Raw genomic sequence first — 17,837 nt, 5'->3', positions numbered from 1 at the left:
TTCGATACTGCACAATTACACACATGCCCACATTACTGTACAAGCTCACTTCTGCCACACATTCCAGACTCATTCATCATGGGGGTGACCCATAAACTGAGCCCACTGACAAAGTCTCTGTGTGGGCAACATGTCCTCGGAGCAAACCATGGAGGGCTCTAGGCGGCAGCATAAACCAGTGTTAGATCTGCAGGGAAGTGGTAAATATTATAACTCTAGTATAACCTCATTTTGTTTAGCATGAGGCCAAGTCACATGCATGAAATGTGACTAAATTTAGGTGTGAACGCACCTCAATTGATGCATCAGTCAAAACACTTTTGCAGGTTGTCAAGTATGTGACCATGCATGTAATATAGTGTGAACACAAAAGGGTCCCAAGGCACACTGAAAGACAGTCAATTTTGTTGTGTAAGTGCAAGGGATGCAAATTTTAAGTAATTCCAATAAGACACATTAATGACTTATGATTATCCATGAACCATTAAAATCTTATGAAATACACATTGCATCTTTTCCCCCAAAAAAGCTACATTTAAAGAGCCAATGTGCATTTTTTTGCACCATATGGTTGGAGCCGTGAATTAAATAAATAACTTCCTAAATAATTTCCTTTGACATTTTCTGGACGTGACTATGTAATTGTGTACTAATCACAGGAAACATAGTCATTTCATTGAATGAAAAACCAGGCCAGGTAATAATTAATTGACTATTAATTTATTATTGGCAACTTTATTTTCCATACGCAGTATGTTGAATTGTATGTTGCCTGTTTAAATTTTTTGCATGTTCAGCTGATCTGCTAAAAAAAAAAGCTCTAGGTTACGCTAGTAAGTAATTAGAATAAATGAATTGATGTAAAAAGTTTAATTAAATACAGTCACTGTTTTCCCTAATATTAGCACCAAATTACAAAATGTAAAGATCCATGTAATTCATGTAATGTATTAGGAAATTATTATTATGGACCCTTATTATTATTGATCCTGCTCCAATTGCTGTTATTCACTAATGACACTACCAAAATTATAAAGTCACAGAACCTCAATTAGATTAGTTGTTGTAGTACCAGTGTGTAGGATTTAGTAGCATCTAGTGGTGAAGTTGCAGATTTCAACCAACTAAATATCCCTCACCCCTCCTCCCAGTGGCAAAATTACGAATCCCGCTATGGCCACGCCAAGACCCGCCCTACGAAGCAGCTCGATTGGTTGGGGTTAGGCATTTGACCTCGAGTGGTTAAGGTTAGGGTTAGGGGATTGGTCAGGGGATAGGACCTGTACGTGTAAGTGTGGACGCCTGGCCAATAGCAGTGTGTGAATGCTATTGAAGGGCAGGTCTTGGCGTGGCCATAGTGGGGAAAAAAATATCGCCACCCAGTGCTTAATTTGTAAAGTGGGAGGTCGCGGAGCGCAGAGCGGGGGTGGATCCGGCGACTCAAAATGGGGGTTGGAGGTAACGAAAAAAAAAAAAAAAAAAAAAAAAGATTACACTGCCTACGTAGCTTCTCTGACTAACATCAGGGCAATGTTTATTTTAATTTCAGAACATGCACTGCAATGTCTCCACATTCTTGATCGGAAGAAACGATTTTTGCTTGTTTGGGATCTGACTGGCCTGCGTATTTGAAAAAGTTAAGCAAACTTTGTTGTCTTTTTGAGATTTTTCCCCTGAGTGAAACGAGGCTAACAGCAATCTCAACCAGCACAAGCGCATGTGTCACTTAAAGTGCCTCCCCCCTCTCCGTCCCTCTCCCCCCTCTTTCTCCTCAAACCGCATCGAAAATGCAAACACAAGATTTTTGTGGAATTTCACTGGTGAATAAAGACTAACAAGACAGATAACAACATTGAACACTACACAAACAGTAATTTATTTTTCTCATTTAGGTTGATTAATTTTTCATAGTGACACAGGAGGTGCCGGATCCATTAAAAAAGGTTCAGGATCCACCGTCGGAGGTGCCGTAACATGTTCCGGCGTATTCCAGCTCAAATTAAGAACTGCCCTCACCCCTCCATTTCCAAGCGTGTAGTAGAAGATCGACGGTGGCCTTCAGGTAATGTAAACCTAGAAGGGTCCTCTCTAGAGCCAGTGTTTGGTTTGTCCGTTCTAGGCTACTGTAGAAACACGATGGTGAAACATGGCGGGTTCCATGGAAGAGGACCCGCTCTCTACAGTATGTAGATATGAAAGGATCATTGTAACGAAAACACAATGATTCTTTATTTAAGGTAATTATTCTCTCATAAAAAACATAATTACAAATATTATTCCATTTCTGCCAATAGATATCCCTAAATCCTGCACACTGGTCCTTTAAAAACAAAGTTCAGCCCATTCTCTGTCAAAAGGCCGAAGCCTACAAATATCTATCAAGTAAAAACATAGAATAGTCTAGCCTGTTCTCCTGACCACAAACTGACGTTTCAATCATTGATTGATTATTGACAAACTTCCCCTTACACTGATGGATAATTTGTCTTTTTAAAACACCTTAGATAAAAAACAATTAAGTCCATAGCCATGGTGGCTTAGTTGGAATAGCCACGGAAATCCTCTTCTCTGCTTGTATGGCCGCGGACATATCTGTTTTTTTGTTTAACTCCAGTCATAGTTTTAAAGTGCTCATATTATGCTTTTTGGCTTTTCCCTGTCCCTTTATTGTGTTATATATCTTTTTTTTGTGCACATTATACGCAAGTTTAAAAAGTGAAAAAGCCCAAAGACCACCCCAAAGGGACTTACCATCTCCAACAGAAAACACTGTTCACAAACTGCTCCAAACAGCTCTATTGTAGTCAAGCCTTTACTTCAGAGACAAACGTGCATCACTTTATAACACGTTATAATGCTCGCCTAGCCGCTAGCGTGGCACGCCCTCATACTCTGCTTCTGACTGGCTGGTTGTCCTTACCTAGGTAATGTGCGACTCCCAACAAAGATGGAAAAGAAGTGGGATGCCTCACTCTGTAGCTAAAACAGAGAGCTCAACACACAGGGTGAAAAGAGGATCTGCAGTACAACAAAAATATGGTGTTTTTTGAAAATGAAACCATGTAAACCTATTCTGATACAACCTCTAAATACAATTATGAACCTGAAAATGAGCATAATATGAGCACTTTAAAATAAATGAGAGCTGGGAGGTGATGTGGAGAATTATTGTGATGGCAGGTGTTGTAGTATAGTCTTTCCAGTCTGACTATATGTGGTTACATGTTCTCGGAGTCTGAGTCTGAAAAGGACCACCTCCTCGTTATGCCGTTTTGCACTTCAGTTTCTGGTTTCTGTTATTCTCTCCTGCACTGTTCCCCCTCTCTGCCTGTGCTGGTGTTAAATGAAAAGGGTCAATGCTAGCCTGAGAAACCCCCTCCCCCCAGCTTACTATACATGAGGGCTAACAGTTTTTCTATTAGGTGTTGTTGTTTGCCATCTACAGAAACTCCTAATGGAGCTTAAGTGTTTTTCTCCAGAGGAAAATACCATGAAGAGTGAAAGAGAAGCAACAAGTTTTAAGTGTTTCTGTGCATCTTGCAATTAATTGAAGGAGTCTGGTTTTAGTCTGCAAGAAACAAAAGTATGCTAGAAAAGTATGAATTTAGTTTGCTTGTGTTTTCACTTCTGGTCAATTGTAATGAAACTAGACCATGGAGGTTGATTCTGCAGTGTCTTCCATATAAGTCGATGTATTTAACTTTTTCATGTATGGATGAAAAGAAAGAAATCATGCTCAGATTTTAGAGGTGTTGTAGACGGAAAGGAGACCCTAGGATCATGTACCATACTTGAAGTTGTGTATCTTTTAAGCCATTACAGTACAGTAACAAGATGCAGTGCTATTCCACAGTATATGCCTGAAACTATATATTTTTAAGGAGTGTTGTAGTTTTTGTGTGGGATGTCAGGGTTTAAGCGTGTTTTGGTGAGTTTGTACCAAATGTGAGTTTTTCATACTCTTCAGTTATTCTTCTGTCTTGATTTTTCTCTGTATTTCTGCCAGTTATAATACAGCAGAGGAAAACAACGAGAAGAGAATGGAAATGTACATTTGGAACAGAAAATTAATTTTAAAATTGTCCTTAATCTAAAATAAAATAAAGTAAAATATACAGTAATATTTAGCATAACCGATTTAATATTAATTAAAAGACATAGTATATATGTATTTTCTCACACCACATTGTTTCCACTGAGCTTTATTGTCACATCTCCTAACTTTCCTCAACTCACTAATAATATACGTAAAAATTTTTTTTTTGTTGTCCATTTAGACGTCCACTCAGCACTGGTGTTCACTGCCACATAGCCAATATACTCACTCAACAAATGTGGTCCCATAGTTTGGTAAAAGGAGTTTAGTTTTTGTGATGACCAGTTTGTTGCACCACAAAGAGCACCATTGTGGTATCAGAACTGAACTGTTCTTTTTAGGTTCCTTTTTTTTCTGACTGTTGAAAATTGTATTTTTCAGATTTTTCTGTATGAAGCTAGAATAAGTTTTGGTATACCCTGATACAGTGTGAAAATCCACCACGTTTCACAAAATGTTCCTTTTTTTGAGGTGAAATAAATGTTTATATCTGCCTGGACTTTTTTTTTTTTTTTTGGTCTGTCACAGTGACTCAGACCGTAAATGCACAGGATGTTGAAAACAAAGTTTCGGATTTGGGAAATAAAAAGTGGAAGGGACACAAAAAAAAAATTAAAAGACAGAAGTGAAAAATAGGTACATGTTGAAGCTCAAAGAAGGGGAAATGAAACTGATCTGTCATCAGGGAAATTAAGATAAAAAAATTAAGGGAGAATTGAAGAGAAACTGCACCTGAGATTAGGAAGCAAGACTGAGAATATAAGTTACGGTGGGGGTTCTGAATCCTCTTGTTATTCTGCATTCATGCTTCCATCACTTTACCTGCTGGACCCGTTTGCTCTCCTGTCAGGTTGCTCAGCCCATAATAATAACAGGCCGTCGGCTTGTGTCACGCCAACACCCTGGAGTGAAATATCACAAATACCACACCATTTACTCCGTCCTGAGACATCAGCAGTGTTTAGCTGGCAGTCTGGCAGCTTGTATAAGAGTGTGAACAACAGGAATAGATTAAAAATGGATTTTAATTAAAGTGTACGACAAAAAAGGTAATGCGAGAGCTCATTGTCACCAAATAAATCAGAATCATGCATGTGACGTGATTTATTTGAGAGGTGGGCATCATAAGCTGGTGCTGTTTGTGTGTGAGAGAGAGAAGACAGGTGAGTGGGTGTGTCTAAGGCTGTTATTCTTTCTTTCACACACGCACACACACACACTCTCAGGTCTTATATAAACCCTGCTGAACCGGTTACTGCACATTACCTGTAACACACACTCCTTCACCTGACACTGTGTAAGTGGCTCTGGCGGCTACATATTAGTTGTAAGTGTGTTTAAAGTGTAGCTACACTTTACCTGCGGGAGTATCTCTCTCTCCGTTATTCACCTTTGGACCAAAAAAGTTTATGTGTGTCGGGACGACTTGGACTTTATCCTGATTATTTCCTGTTCATGCTCGTACGCTGGATCGACTTCCCGCCTGCATAATTTCAAAGAAAAACAAGACTGCTTCATCTTTTTGAACTACTTTACATCTCCGATTCATTCAGGAGATACTATCATTCTGACCTGACAAAGTCAAAACGCTCCTGGTGGATTTTGTTGATTTTCTCTAAATTGGAATTGGAAGCGTTACCTACAAAGTTTGTATTTATTTGTGTGAGTGTTAGCAGCTCCTGGGGCGGCTGCATATTAGGGCAAGATGATGGAGGATGTGTCCATGATGATGGCGTATGATGCCCATGTTATGGACCAGATGAGCGAAGAAGAGATCCTGGCCTGTCTGGTGGAAGAAATAGGACCTACGTTTACAGTAAGACTCACTTTTAGATCACCACGACTAATATCAACAGCTGAACCACAATGATAGACTAACCATTAATAAAACCACATGGCTCTAGTAATACTGTAGTAACGTTACTGTTTTCTAAAATTCAATCGTGGATTTGCTTGAATACACAAAAAATTACTAATTTTGTCTTTTACATTAATGCAATCCACCTACAAACTTGCAGATACTGATAAAGATAAAGCTTTTTTTTGCATGTTAACTTATAAAGTATTGCTAAAGTCACTATGAGAGTTAAACTGATCAAAAAAAAAAAAAAAAAAAAAATGCTACTTTAGCATCCTCTGTGTATAATTCTTCCTACAGATACAATTCAGACCACACACTGTAACACAAAACACATTCCTCTGCATGACAGATATGTGATTCCAGATAGAAAGAAATTAATTCTGATCCTTTTAGATATTTGAGATATGGGAATTGTCAATTCAGGCTTCAAATAAGTCCTCCCATTCACTATTATTCCTTTATGTTTCCTAAATGATCTGTTAAATGATCCCCCATGTGCTCAGCTCTGTCTTATCTACTTATCCCTATCTTGATCTCTTTTCGGGGGCCTGTTCTTGATTTGTCGCGCTCATAAAGCATCCGGCCGCATATCTGTTTGGAGGAGATAGCTTTCTTCAAGTCAAAGATGACATTACTGTATCACATGATCCTTGACTCTCTCCCCTCCTCAGGTCCCAACAAACAAATCTGAACTGAGGGAAAGCCGGCTTCAAATAATGGATGAAGAAGAGTCTTTGAACAAATACCTGGTTCGAAATCTTTCACCTTTTTCTAGAAACCGATACATTTAAGTCACTCCACTGATCAGCAAGTCTGTCTCTCAACCTTTAACTCGATCCCTGATAGATATGTCTGTGTTTTTGCAGAATGAGAACCGTCGGCTGCAGCAGGCCAGCCTCCGTCTGGAGCAGGAGAACGACAGCCTTGCCCACAGACTGATCACCAGCAAGGTGGCCCTGAGGAACGCTCTGGACAAGGTACGGTTATCTACTGACCTTCAGAAAAGGGGTAAAAGTGTTTATTTCAAAAATGAATAATCACCTCCCAAAGGTTATCACTTAGTCTCTTGGGACACAGCTAAACTATAACCTTAATAAAACCTTTATTAGCGTTAGAGTAGCAATTCAGTCTGCAGTTGTACATGAGCTCAAAATGTCAACTAGTCTCCAATAAACAGGCCAGCTGTACTATGCATGCTTCCATTTTATCTAAACAAATGTAAACCATTCACTATGATTTATGTTGAAATGGCTCGACAAAACCCTGAAATATTCTGGTGTAAAGATGATCAAATGGTGGAGTGGTTGTTTCATTTTCATGTGTTTAAGTTTCCTAACTTTGTCACAAAAGCCTGGAGAAAAAAAGATAAGATGGACTAAAACCAATTCACTATGTATTCATATTATACAATTATATTAATTTCAACTGAGAGTATTTGCTGCTGACCAGAATAATGTGCATTTGCAGGTGGAGGACAGAGTGGATGAACTCACCAAAGACCTTTTTCAGACCAGACATCGACTGCTGGCTACAGAAGAGGAGAAGAGAGGGAAAGAGGAGGAAGCTGCAGTGGTATGATTCTTTACCTCACGGTCATTATAGTTTGGATGTAAAGGTTGACATGGTTGAGTAAAGAATTTCTTCTCTTCTTACAGTCGAAGGAAGTGTTTCGGAGAGAGCTGGAGAAGGCCGAGCAGGAAGTCAGAAGATCGTCGGGTATCATTGTGGACTACAAACAGGTAGAGAGGATGATGATGATGAAAATGATGATGATGATGATGATGATGATGATGATGATGATGAATGATTGGAGACTGTTTGGAATTAGGAAATACTGTCTACTACATTAGAGGATCTATTAATAAAGAATGCCATGTGCTGCCTAATGATGTTGATGCTCTTTCTTCTGGTCAGATCTGCTCTCAGCTGACAAACCGTCTGGAGAGGCAGCAGGCTGCCCACAGAGAAGAGTTAGATTCACTCAAGGTGAGAATAGCTCTTATCTTGTGGAGCTCTGTTGTCATCCTGCCTACTTATCTTTATCTCTCTTTAAATCGTTTTTCCAACCCTTTCTAAACATCTGCTTTACTTTCTCATTTGGGTTAATTTTACAGCAGATGTCAGTGGTTTTTCAAAGCTGGATGTCATATTTTCTCTTCACAATCTGCCTATTATTCTCATTCTCCACCTTTGCAGAGTGCAGTGAAGGCTTGCTCACGCTGTCGACACGTCGTAGAATCAGATGAACCATCCGCCACAGCTGAGAAATCTCCAACATCCGCAGAGATAGAAGGCCACGGGGAGGGCGAACCAGGCTGGGAAGAGGACAACGAAGGTCAAAAAAAGGCAGAGCAGAAGAGAGAAAACCAGGAGAAGGCGTCCCTCAAGGACCAGATCAGGGAGCTGGAGCAGGAGTTGGCCAAGACCAAACTCCAGATGGTGGAGGCCAAGTGCAAGATCCAGGTCAGAGCAGACCATCAAACCATCACACAGCCCATTTGATTATTCAAAAACTAAATTTGTCAATATAAGCATGCAACATCCAGGTCACATAGTCGCAGCTGATCATGCGTCATCCCTATAATATGCACAAGAATGTAAATGAAACTTCAAACGCATACACAGAGAACAAAATGTTTGTATTTGAATATATTCATTGCCTAACCTCTAAACAAAAAACCTAATTTAAAAAATACTGGCATTAGCATTGTTGTCAGAAAAGATAGTATTTCAACTGAGCATGTTTCCTTAATATCTGATGACACATTGGGGTCATTTTTGGATTTATTACAGTACATATATTGTAGATATACTATTATTTTTCTTTTAAGGAATTAATTTTTGTTTAAATCAATACAATATTACAAGGATTTTAAAAATACAAGAACATAAACAGTATTGTTGCACAGATAACCTATTGAAAGTAACTTGTGACAAAGTAAAGTTCACATCGTCCTGCTGCATTTCTCACATACGCCTGTTTCATCCTTGTACAGGAGCTGCAGCACCAGAAGGGAATCCTGGCCAACGATCTCCAGAAAGCAAAGAACAGTTGGATCAGCAAGGCCTTCACCTCCCTACGGACCTCCAGCGGAGAGGGACTTCATAGTATTAGCATACCCAGAGATGGATCTCCCACAGTGGGCTGGAACCTCCACAGCGGCTCCCTCTCTGGATGGAGCGCAAAGAAGCTGTTGCGGCCTATCGGAGACAATCGATAAAATGTCTGATAGCTCGGACTGTGAGTGGGCAGATCACTTAAAAGTGTACACATCGGAAGGATCATACCTCAGAGTATTAATTGACAATGTTATTATGTAGTCAATACTGTAGCTGCTATTTCTTGTTTCGGGCACTAGAGGACAGTCTAGAGTGCAAAACGATCAGAGGAGAGTACCTGAGAGCATACAGGTACTCTCTTTTCTGTTCACCACTTTCCAACTAGTGTATCCACTGATAAGGGTATTTTTATATTTGTAAACCAAATCCATGCGTCATGTGAGTGTTTTCTATTATATATTATATACTATACTCTTTGTACTTGTGCTGTACATCTTGTGTCATTGTTGGTAAACAATTTGAATACAATATTAAAGGAAGTATGGTAGGAAGTTTTTGTGTATGACATAAGGAAACCTGACTCATCAACAGAAACAAAGTGGTTTTTAAAAAAAATGCACCACATTTGCTGTTCCTCTTTCATTTTGATGATGGCGGCTTTTAAAGTGCTGAACAGCTGCTGCTCAAACGCACAGACAAGAGTCAGCAACAGGCTGTAACACAGACCGTTATCTCTGAACTCTGGCGTGCAGAATGGAGTAGACCAAAACAGAAAGAAACCGAGCAAAGAACAAAGAAGCAGTAGACAACAATAGAAAGTTGTATCTTTTTATCTTGCGCGAGTGAGGGTTCACTACACTATTTACAAAGCTATTTAGACAAACTAAACTCAGGTAATAATTTCTCCTGCCTGAAGTGCTGATGGCTGCGATAGTTGGCAGTGTGTGGGTCACTGCGACTCTCCTCATGTTTGTTCTTGGAGGCCACGCATTGAACCTGCTGAGAGTGACTGCAACATCAAGGAGTAAGTACCAATCTGAGTGATGCTGTTGTTTTTAAAGTGCCCATATTATGAAAAAATCACTTATCCTGGGATTTGGGGTGTTATTTTTTGTCTCTGGTGCTTCCACATGCATATAAACTTTGAAGAAAAAAAACCCATCCATGCGGTTTTGAGTGAGATACGGGTTTCTGAATGTGTCCTTCCTTCAGTTTCCGGGTGTGCTGCTCAAAATCTGCACGGCTTTCTACGTCACTAGCCGAAACGAGAGCCCTAGGCGGCTAACCATTAGCATGCTAGCTCGTTTACAATGGCAAAACACTGCTACAACACACAGATTTTTATGTTATTATAGATATTTAAACTTATATTTAATTGATTTTACGTTAACATAAAAGCAAACGCATAATTTTTTTAAATATTGTATGCTCTGCTCATGTTGATACGATATCTGACTAAGTGTAATTTCTTCCCTCAGATCCTCCCTCCACTCCCACAGTGCATTGCTGGTGTTCGAGCTACCCAAACTTGACTGTTTGCTCCTGGCCTGAACCCTCTCTATCCCCACCAACACACTACGTTGCCACCTGCAGGTAAATCTGACAAAGAAAACAGCTGTCCTCCTCCTGTGCTGACCCAAACCACTGACACCTTTTAGCAAAACAGACTCCAGTTGTCAAGGAGCTCATTTATCTATGTGTTAATGTGTTTGTCAGCGAGAGACACAGACAGAAGGTCACCCAGCAGTGCCATCTCATCCAACCCGGCTCTTCATCCTCTGATCTGATTTCAGCATCATCACCGTCATCTGAACGGGTACCAGCCTGATTTATCTTTGCAGCAGATAGACTGTATCTTTAGCGGAAGAGCATGGAGTACAGAAGCTGCCAAAATGAAAAAAATATATATAAATGACTCGATAAATAAATGAATATGCTATTAAATGTACCAAAACTAATATTACAAATAAATGTAGGCATGAATTAATAAAATAAAATAAAACATTTAAAAATTACTTAAAATGATATACAAAATAATTAAATACATTTAATAAATACGAACATTATAAAATCAATACAAATAAATACATTCATTAATTAATTAATGGAAAGGAAAAATAAATAAATAGGGGCATTAATACAAATGTAAATAATTGAAGAAGCAAATTAAAAGAGAAATATCATTTTATGTCACATTTCATCAATTAATTAAATTCTACATTTATTGTATTGTTTTCGGTACAGTTAATGGCATATTCATTTATTTATCGAGTCAGTAATGTTTTGGATTTTGCCATCTTCTGTCCCATATTAGAGTGGGGTTTCAGCCTAAATGAAACCAAGCACACATCAATGAGTATAGTGAAGGTTATGATATTGTTCGTTTTTTTATAATTCCCCCGTGGGTTATTAATAAAAGTACCTCTTCAAAAGATGTTACTGGAATGTTGTTTCAGACACTCTAACTCCATTTCCATACTGGTCACAGTGTATTGAATTTTGGAAAACCCCTTTTCATGTTTCTTGCTATACAGTAGCTGTAACAGAAACCACTTTCAAGTATGTCTTGTGAGTCTGAGGTGAAAAGTATATCAGTAAGATGAGAGAACTTAACAGTGGTGTGCTTGGTTGCTAGCAATTATGCATTTATTGTGGTGGGAATTCTCCTCAGCACCCATCCTCTTTAGCTAAGATCTACATTTAAATCTATCTAAATCTATATTTCATTGCATCTTTTAAATAATATATATTAGCTAGCATCCCATATAATCCAACATCTCTTTTTCTTTAGCTCTGGCACTGCCACCTGCCCAGCCTGAAGCTTCTCACTAGTTACATCATCAATGTCACAGCAGTTTCTTCTGGTGGAAGCAGCTCCCATCTATCAAGTTTCATGTTGGAGGATATAGGTGAAAATTGAAATGATAAATAACACAATCTAAAAGAGAATAGAGAAAGTGATGTGTGCATAGTGTGATTGATAGTAATATGTTGTGCATATTGTGAAGACATTTTTGTTTTTATTTAAAATCCCTGTCTTTGTCTCCTTCTCTTTGAAGTGAAACCAGATCCTCCCATAGACGTCCGGGTTTCCCCTCATGGTATAAGAAACTTGTTGGTAGAATGGTCTCCTCCCCCTAGTTGGGCTAACCTGGACATCTTCCCCCTAAAATACCAGATACTGTACCAGTACAAAAGCAGGGGCATCCCAAAGTCTGTCAGTGTAAGAATTACCTTCATCATCAGCCGTAACAACAGCAATGTGTTTTAAAAACTCTACATTATTACACATACACAGATATCACATGAGAAAGTTCAAAATTACCTAAACTTTAGAAAGTCCCTTCATCAAGGGAAATCCTTGTTATTTCAACTAAACTAAAGTGTAATCGTTTTTTTTGGTTGGATTTCTTTTCTTTCATCATCCAATGGTCTTTGTAAAAAAAAAAAAAAAAAGCCTTTTGGCTTGAAATTTTACATTTGCATTCGCATGAACTGTAGACGCTCCCTATTCAAGCGCCATCTTGAAATACGTTAGCCGGTAAGGGACATACAGGACATACTGCTCCGCCTTGCGTTTTCGCTGTCACATGATAAACTCACAGGGTGCTGCTAATGCTGCTAATGGGTATCGTAGCTTCCCGGCCCCGGCAAATTTGAAGAAGGAAACATGGAGGACCACATGTATTCAAAATCCGAATTTCAAGAACAGGAGTCTTCTTTTTCGCCCAGAAAAAGGATATTGAAAAGAGCAAGAGACCGGCTTTTTGAAGCGTGAAGGCTACCGTAGCTGTAATACGTACTTTGAACTGCGTGGCGCGAGAGAGTTGATTGCGATATATGATCTCAACGCTAGATGGGAGAAATTCCTACTCATTGGACCTTTAAAATGACAAATGTTGATTGGAACACCGTTTATCTCCTCATTTAAATGATACACTATGCTCCAGTGTTAACGGATTAGTTTAGACAGACATTTTTGGAAATACACTACAAATGAAATACACACAAATACATTGTTGTGTTAATTAGTGAGCTTCAGAGAGGCTGATTTTTTTTAACCTTTAAACAGAGCCAGGCTACATGTTTTCCCTTGTTTCCAGTCTTTGTGCTAAGCTAAGCTAGCCCGCTCTCCAAGCGGTAGCATCATATTGAAACGACAGTGGTATCAATATTTCAAAAAAAAAGTGAATAACTGCATTTCTCAAAATGTCAAACCATTCCTTTTTAACCAATGTGTTAAAATAAAGTCTTTGTGTATTGTGTATTTTGAAACTCCAGATGTGAAATCAATATGGATGACAAAAAAAATTTTCTCTTCTCCAGCTGGGTCCGTATGAGAACACCACGGTTGAACTGAAGGGGCTGACCCAAGGAGGGACCTACATGTTCCAGGTGTGTGCTAAGGAGCTGCTAGGTCTGGGCAAGTGCAGCGACTGGAGCTCACCTGTAGAGATCACCATACCGAGAACAAAATCATAAAGACTCCCCCTCACTTCCTGTTTTATTTAACCCTCTCATTTCAAGATAGCTTTAAAGTGATGGTTCAGAGCACCATGACCTCGAGCCAAACACCCCCCGAGAAGCTTTTTTTACCCGGGTCTAACATTGGGAGAGTTAGCGTAGAGTAGCGTTATCAGCTAAATAGCTTAGCGCAGGGGCTAATGGACCCACGTTTGTATCTGGTAAATGACCCCACTAATAATGCCCGAAATGATACCAAACGTCTACACTAGTACATATAGGTTATGTACTCATAAAACGATGGATTGGAAAGTTTGTAAGTACACCAGAAGTTTATGAACACTTGCCTGCTGGCTTCTGCTCTCTGCTGTTGTTGCTGCTGCCGGCAGTAAGACGAGTGCTTAGGGCTGTCTACAAATTACAACACTGAAAAGAGATGCAACAAAAATATTTTTTAATTTAATGATTAAATAAGGTAATGTCTCCAAACTTATCTTGAAAAACTTGAAAAAAGCTTCTGGGGGGGTGTTTGGCTCGAGGTCATGGTGCAAAGGACCCTAGGGTGAAATTACTCCGAACCATCACTTTAAGTAAAACTGAAAAACTGCTGATAGGTGGCATTGTTTAACTGCACAAGCAATGCAAGCAACATTTATTGATATTTTGTTTTATTTATGAAGGAATTAATGGATAGTATCTGTACAGTGTACAATCAGCATTTCCATTGAAAGTCGTATTATACTTTTTGTAATGCTGTTGGTTTGTGTTGGTTGAGTGGGTTGTCTTTGGAGTAGCTGATAATATAGAAACCATACTGTAAAACATTGTGATTATTGGTCAAGGTGTCTGATCAGCAGTTTATGACCCCCCCCCTTTGACCTCTCTAAAGACACAATTTACCATATTTGTATGTTGTACTATTCATTGTGTGGCAGCTCCACATTTGTGTGAAAATTTGAATAAAAACAAGTAATTTATATTGAATCTGCAGACCTGTCAGTCAACGACATTCACCACGAGTGGGGTGACAAACTCTGAGTGTCTGACACCCAGAGTGAAGGCCGGTGGTTTGGGGAGATGCACATGAAACTTCTCCGGACTGTACGTGCCAGGGCCGGGGATAGCAGAGGAATAACTAGGCCTCTTAGTCCGTCTCTGCATGGAGAAAGAGGGCTGGCGTTGGTGGTAAATGTCCGGGTTGGTGGTGTCGTATTTTGCTGGTCCAGGGCTCATGGAGAGGTCATTGGAGGGAGCTCCGATCTTCCTCCGGGCTGAGAAGCTGTAGCGGGCACTGGAGGGTTTATTGGGAACCTGGCAGCCCAGCAGATTAGGAAGACTGTAGCTGGAGGAAAAAAAAACACATGTATTAAAGCTGAGCCTCGGAGACTTTTAATTTCGGCAGCAGTATCTCTGACTTAAATGATAAGGCTGGCAATATTCTGTTTCTCAATACCTTCCAAAAGCCCTAGCTAAACTCATTCATTCCTACTTATCTTTAAAAACAACAAATATCACAAATACTTTCATTATTAAAGTGCTAAATGTTATCCTAAAAAAGAAAAGCTAGGCACTGTTAGCAGACGTTGCTCAAAAAGGAGTTAATAGTGCATTTGTTGGAAACTAATACACAAATATGAGCTTGGTTTACAAGGACCTTATATGTGGTATTGACTCGAAATAAACTACAGTACCCATGCATGTTCGTCCTAACGAGGAAACATGTCATCTCGTAGAGCTCTATCTTTTAATGTCTCTGTCCTGCTGTCTTCACCTGTTGGGTGCTGGTACAGCATCCACAGAGCGGTATCTAGTGCGAGAGCCCATGGTGTAGGATGGTGGTCTGTGGTGACCATTGAGAGGGGGAGCCTTCTCTGGGCTGTAGGACCCGGGCCCTGGAGTCTGGAACAGCACGTCTATGCACATGAATAGAAATTGGTTTGGAAAGTTTTCTTTTCTTTGTCTATATTACCTTTATTAATTTAAAGAAAAGAAATCTCTGCACGCTGGCATGTGTGAACAGGTGTGTCGGAAGGAAGCACAACTTGAAAGTGTTCTCTAATCCTCTTCTAATCTTTTGAGATATGCGTTTCCTTTTATTTTCATGACAATTTATATTGTAGATTCTCACTGAAGGCATCAAAACTATGAATGAACACATATGGAATTATGTACTTAACAAAAAAGTGTGAAATAACTGAAAACATGTCTTATATTTTAGATTCTTCAAAGTAGTCACCCTTTGCTTTTTTATTAATAAGGGGGGAAATTCCACTAATTAACCCTGACAAAGCACACCTGTGAAGTGAAAACTATTTCAGGTGACTACCTCATGAAGCTCATTGAGAGAACACCAAGGGTTTGCAGAGTTATCAAAAAAAGCAAAGGGTGGCTACTTTGAAGAATCTAAAATATAAGACATGTTTTCAGTTATTTCACACTTTTTTGTTAAGTACATAATTCCATGTGTTCATTCATAGTTTTGATGCCTTCAGTGAGAATCTACAATGTAAATAGTCATGAAAATAAAGAAACACATTGAATGAGAAGGTGTGTCCAAACTTTTGGCCTGTACTGTATACATGCCAATATACCAGATAAAGGTAGAGTAGACTGAAACAGCGTAAATAATGTGCAGGAGTTTTGTTTTTATCACCTTTGTTATTCCCTGTGCGCCTTCCTCTGCCCAAAATGGAGTACGAGGGGGTTTCCATCCGGCCAAACCGGGTGACTTTGGCGTCAATGTGGTACCTTGGTCCTGGGCTGGAGTCCACAGAGACCACTACGGAAAACAGGATGCACATACAATCATCCGAAGACACCTTAAGACCTCATAAAATTAAGTAAATCAATTTCTGCATTAAAAGAAAGAGACACTGAGAATCCATGTGAGTAAAAACAGGGTCACTGTAGACCAATATATCAGAAAAACGATTGTACACTATAGGCGTTGGAATTAATCATTGCATCGTGATGCGGACATGGACGATTCTGCATCGATGCAGTGACAGACCATAATCGATTATAGCCTATGGATGACTTTCCGCTTGCTGCTTTTTTTGTTTCTGCTTTTTTGTAACCATTTGTAGCAATATATAATAACATTGAGGAAGTGACGCATTGTGATGCATCGTGATATTGAATCGATTGGAATCGTTGACAGGGTAACCCTAATCGAATTGAATCGTGAGACCAGTGACAATTCACACCCCTATATACATTAATACATAGCAACTCACTTGCACTGCTCATGCGGCTGTGAAAGGAGTATGCAGGGCTGTTGGACTTGGTGAAGTCATGGTTGATGTATCCAACTGTAGGGGGCAGAGCGTAGCGTCCAGGGCCCGGGCCTGACGACGGGAGAGTAAGAGGAGGACGGTGATGAAAATGATGCAACAGATTCAACTCCGTGCAGCATAATGGCACACCCACTGCTCTTTGGCTCAGGCTGTATTGTCTCTGATGATTTCCATATGGAGCTCTTTCTCTTATTTTCTATGGTTATACATTTTAACATTCTTCCTATGCATGTTTGGCAATAGATTCTAAACAAAGTAGACACCTCAAACAAGTATGGAGCAACGGCTGTATAATGCTGCGAGAGATTTCTTAGCAAAAACCAGCTTAGCTATAATAAAGTCCATGTGGATACACACACACACACACACACACACACACACACACACAGGCCATAGTTTTCTTAAACTGACCTCTTTCTCTAGCAGAGATTATCGGCCGTTTCTTCGCCTCCTCCTGCATACTGTGCCGGCGTCTTTCTTCCTTCTTCTTCTTTGTCCCCTTCTCTTCCTCTTTGGGTCCTCTGTCACCTGAGACACATCCTTTTTGTGTGTGACTCTGTCCAGGTGATCCGCGATCGCCTGGGCTGAATTATCCATGACTGTGAGGGTAAAGAAAGCCTATCTTGACCCGAGGCCCTGGTTATGCCCCAACCTGCTCTCCACCTCCTTTTCCCCAAGGTCGCCTTAGGACAAAAGGTTTTTACCACCAGGGCCAAAACGTTGACTCTCTCAAGGCTAAAAAGAGGAGAAACAGTGATTGTCTAAGATACATCTTTCAAAGTAAAGAACATATAAATTCAGAGTTAAGGTGCTTTATTTAGTCTTAAAGCACTGCAACAATAACATGTCAGCAACACGTAATGTAATTAATTTGTCATCATATTCCGAGGCATTAGGTTACTTAAACTGACCCTCAATGTGTGTGGTGAATCCTCTCAACTGCACTATGTATGCTGTAACTAATAGCATCTCACTGCACATGCTATTAAAGTTGAAAGTTCCTGCACTGATCTTCTGTTGCATGTGGATATTTGACAAGCTCAACATTGCTGTAATGAAA

The 17,837-nt window shown here is 39.7% G+C and overlaps 3 protein-coding genes across 6 annotated transcripts; 2 read left to right on the top strand and 1 right to left on the bottom strand.

Moving 5' to 3' along the window:
- Positions 1-1,397: 1,397 nt before the first annotated feature.
- Positions 1,398-9,443, top strand: LOC114546975 (rab GTPase-activating protein 1-like). Of its 4 annotated transcripts, none has more exons than XM_028566178.1 (10): positions 1,398-1,458; positions 1,550-2,062; positions 5,770-5,912; positions 6,629-6,706; positions 6,824-6,934; positions 7,425-7,529; positions 7,613-7,696; positions 7,872-7,943; positions 8,154-8,420; positions 8,954-9,443. In XM_028566178.1, the coding sequence occupies exons 3-10, from the start codon at positions 5,802-5,804 to the stop codon at positions 9,176-9,178; spliced, it is 1,053 nt and encodes a 350-aa protein (XP_028421979.1). In that variant the 5' UTR covers positions 1,398-1,458; positions 1,550-2,062; positions 5,770-5,801; the 3' UTR covers positions 9,179-9,443. The 4 variants fall into 4 exon arrangements, with proteins under 4 accessions (XP_028421979.1, XP_028421981.1, XP_028421978.1 ...); XM_028566180.1 differs by having other exon boundaries at positions 1,399-1,458; positions 1,893-2,062; XM_028566177.1 differs by lacking the exon at positions 1,398-1,458 and having other exon boundaries at positions 1,523-2,062.
- Positions 9,444-9,707: 264 nt separating this feature from the next.
- ebi3 (Epstein-Barr virus induced 3) lies at positions 9,708-14,458 on the top strand. The gene is made up of 7 exons (XM_028566669.1): positions 9,708-10,041; positions 10,496-10,610; positions 10,734-10,833; positions 11,809-11,926; positions 12,077-12,240; positions 13,344-13,555; positions 14,021-14,458. The coding sequence occupies exons 1-6, from the start codon at positions 9,939-9,941 to the stop codon at positions 13,497-13,499; spliced, it is 756 nt and encodes a 251-aa protein (XP_028422470.1). The 5' UTR covers positions 9,708-9,938; the 3' UTR covers positions 13,500-13,555; positions 14,021-14,458.
- Positions 14,459-14,477: 19 nt separating this feature from the next.
- odf3l2a (outer dense fiber of sperm tails 3-like 2a) lies at positions 14,478-17,237 on the bottom strand. The gene is made up of 5 exons (XM_028566371.1): positions 17,189-17,237; positions 16,718-16,828; positions 16,135-16,260; positions 15,253-15,394; positions 14,478-14,823 (listed from the first exon to the last, which is right to left on the bottom strand). Exons 1-5 carry the CDS (start codon positions 17,235-17,237, stop codon positions 14,478-14,480), a joined length of 774 nt encoding a protein of 257 aa, XP_028422172.1.
- Between the last annotated feature and the right edge of the window lie 600 nt (positions 17,238-17,837).

This window comes from Perca flavescens, chromosome 20 (assembly GCF_004354835.1).
Source record: "Perca flavescens isolate YP-PL-M2 chromosome 20, PFLA_1.0, whole genome shotgun sequence".
Classification (NCBI taxonomy): Eukaryota; Metazoa; Chordata; class Actinopteri; order Perciformes; family Percidae; genus Perca; species Perca flavescens.
Note: the sequence above shows the minus strand (reverse complement) of the source record. Positions and strands in the feature narration are given on the sequence as shown.

Excerpts from the sequence above, each read along its gene's own strand:
- odf3l2a (XM_028566371.1), bottom strand. The coding sequence starts at position 17,237 with ATGCAGGAGGAGGCGAAGAAACGGCCGATAATCTCTGCTAGAGAAAGA. Across the intron at positions 16,261-16,717 it reads CAGCCGCATGAGCAGTGCAA|TGGTCTCTGTGGACTCCAGC; the intron begins GTGAGTTGCTAT and ends TGTTTTCCGTAG. Across the intron at positions 14,824-15,252 it reads GCTGTACCAGCACCCAACAG|CTACAGTCTTCCTAATCTGC; the intron begins GTGAAGACAGCA and ends TTTTTCCTCCAG.
- ebi3 (XM_028566669.1), top strand. The coding sequence starts at position 9,939 with ATGGCTGCGATAGTTGGCAGTGTGTGGGTCACTGCGACTCTCCTCATG. Across the intron at positions 10,042-10,495 it reads AGTGACTGCAACATCAAGGA|ATCCTCCCTCCACTCCCACA; the intron begins GTAAGTACCAAT and ends TTCTTCCCTCAG. Across the intron at positions 11,927-12,076 it reads TTTCATGTTGGAGGATATAG|TGAAACCAGATCCTCCCATA; the intron begins GTGAAAATTGAA and ends TTCTCTTTGAAG.
- LOC114546975 (XM_028566178.1), top strand. The coding sequence starts at position 5,802 with ATGATGGAGGATGTGTCCATGATGATGGCGTATGATGCCCATGTTATG. Across the intron at positions 6,707-6,823 it reads AGTCTTTGAACAAATACCTG|AATGAGAACCGTCGGCTGCA; the intron begins GTTCGAAATCTT and ends GTGTTTTTGCAG. Across the intron at positions 8,421-8,953 it reads AGGCCAAGTGCAAGATCCAG|GAGCTGCAGCACCAGAAGGG; the intron begins GTCAGAGCAGAC and ends ATCCTTGTACAG.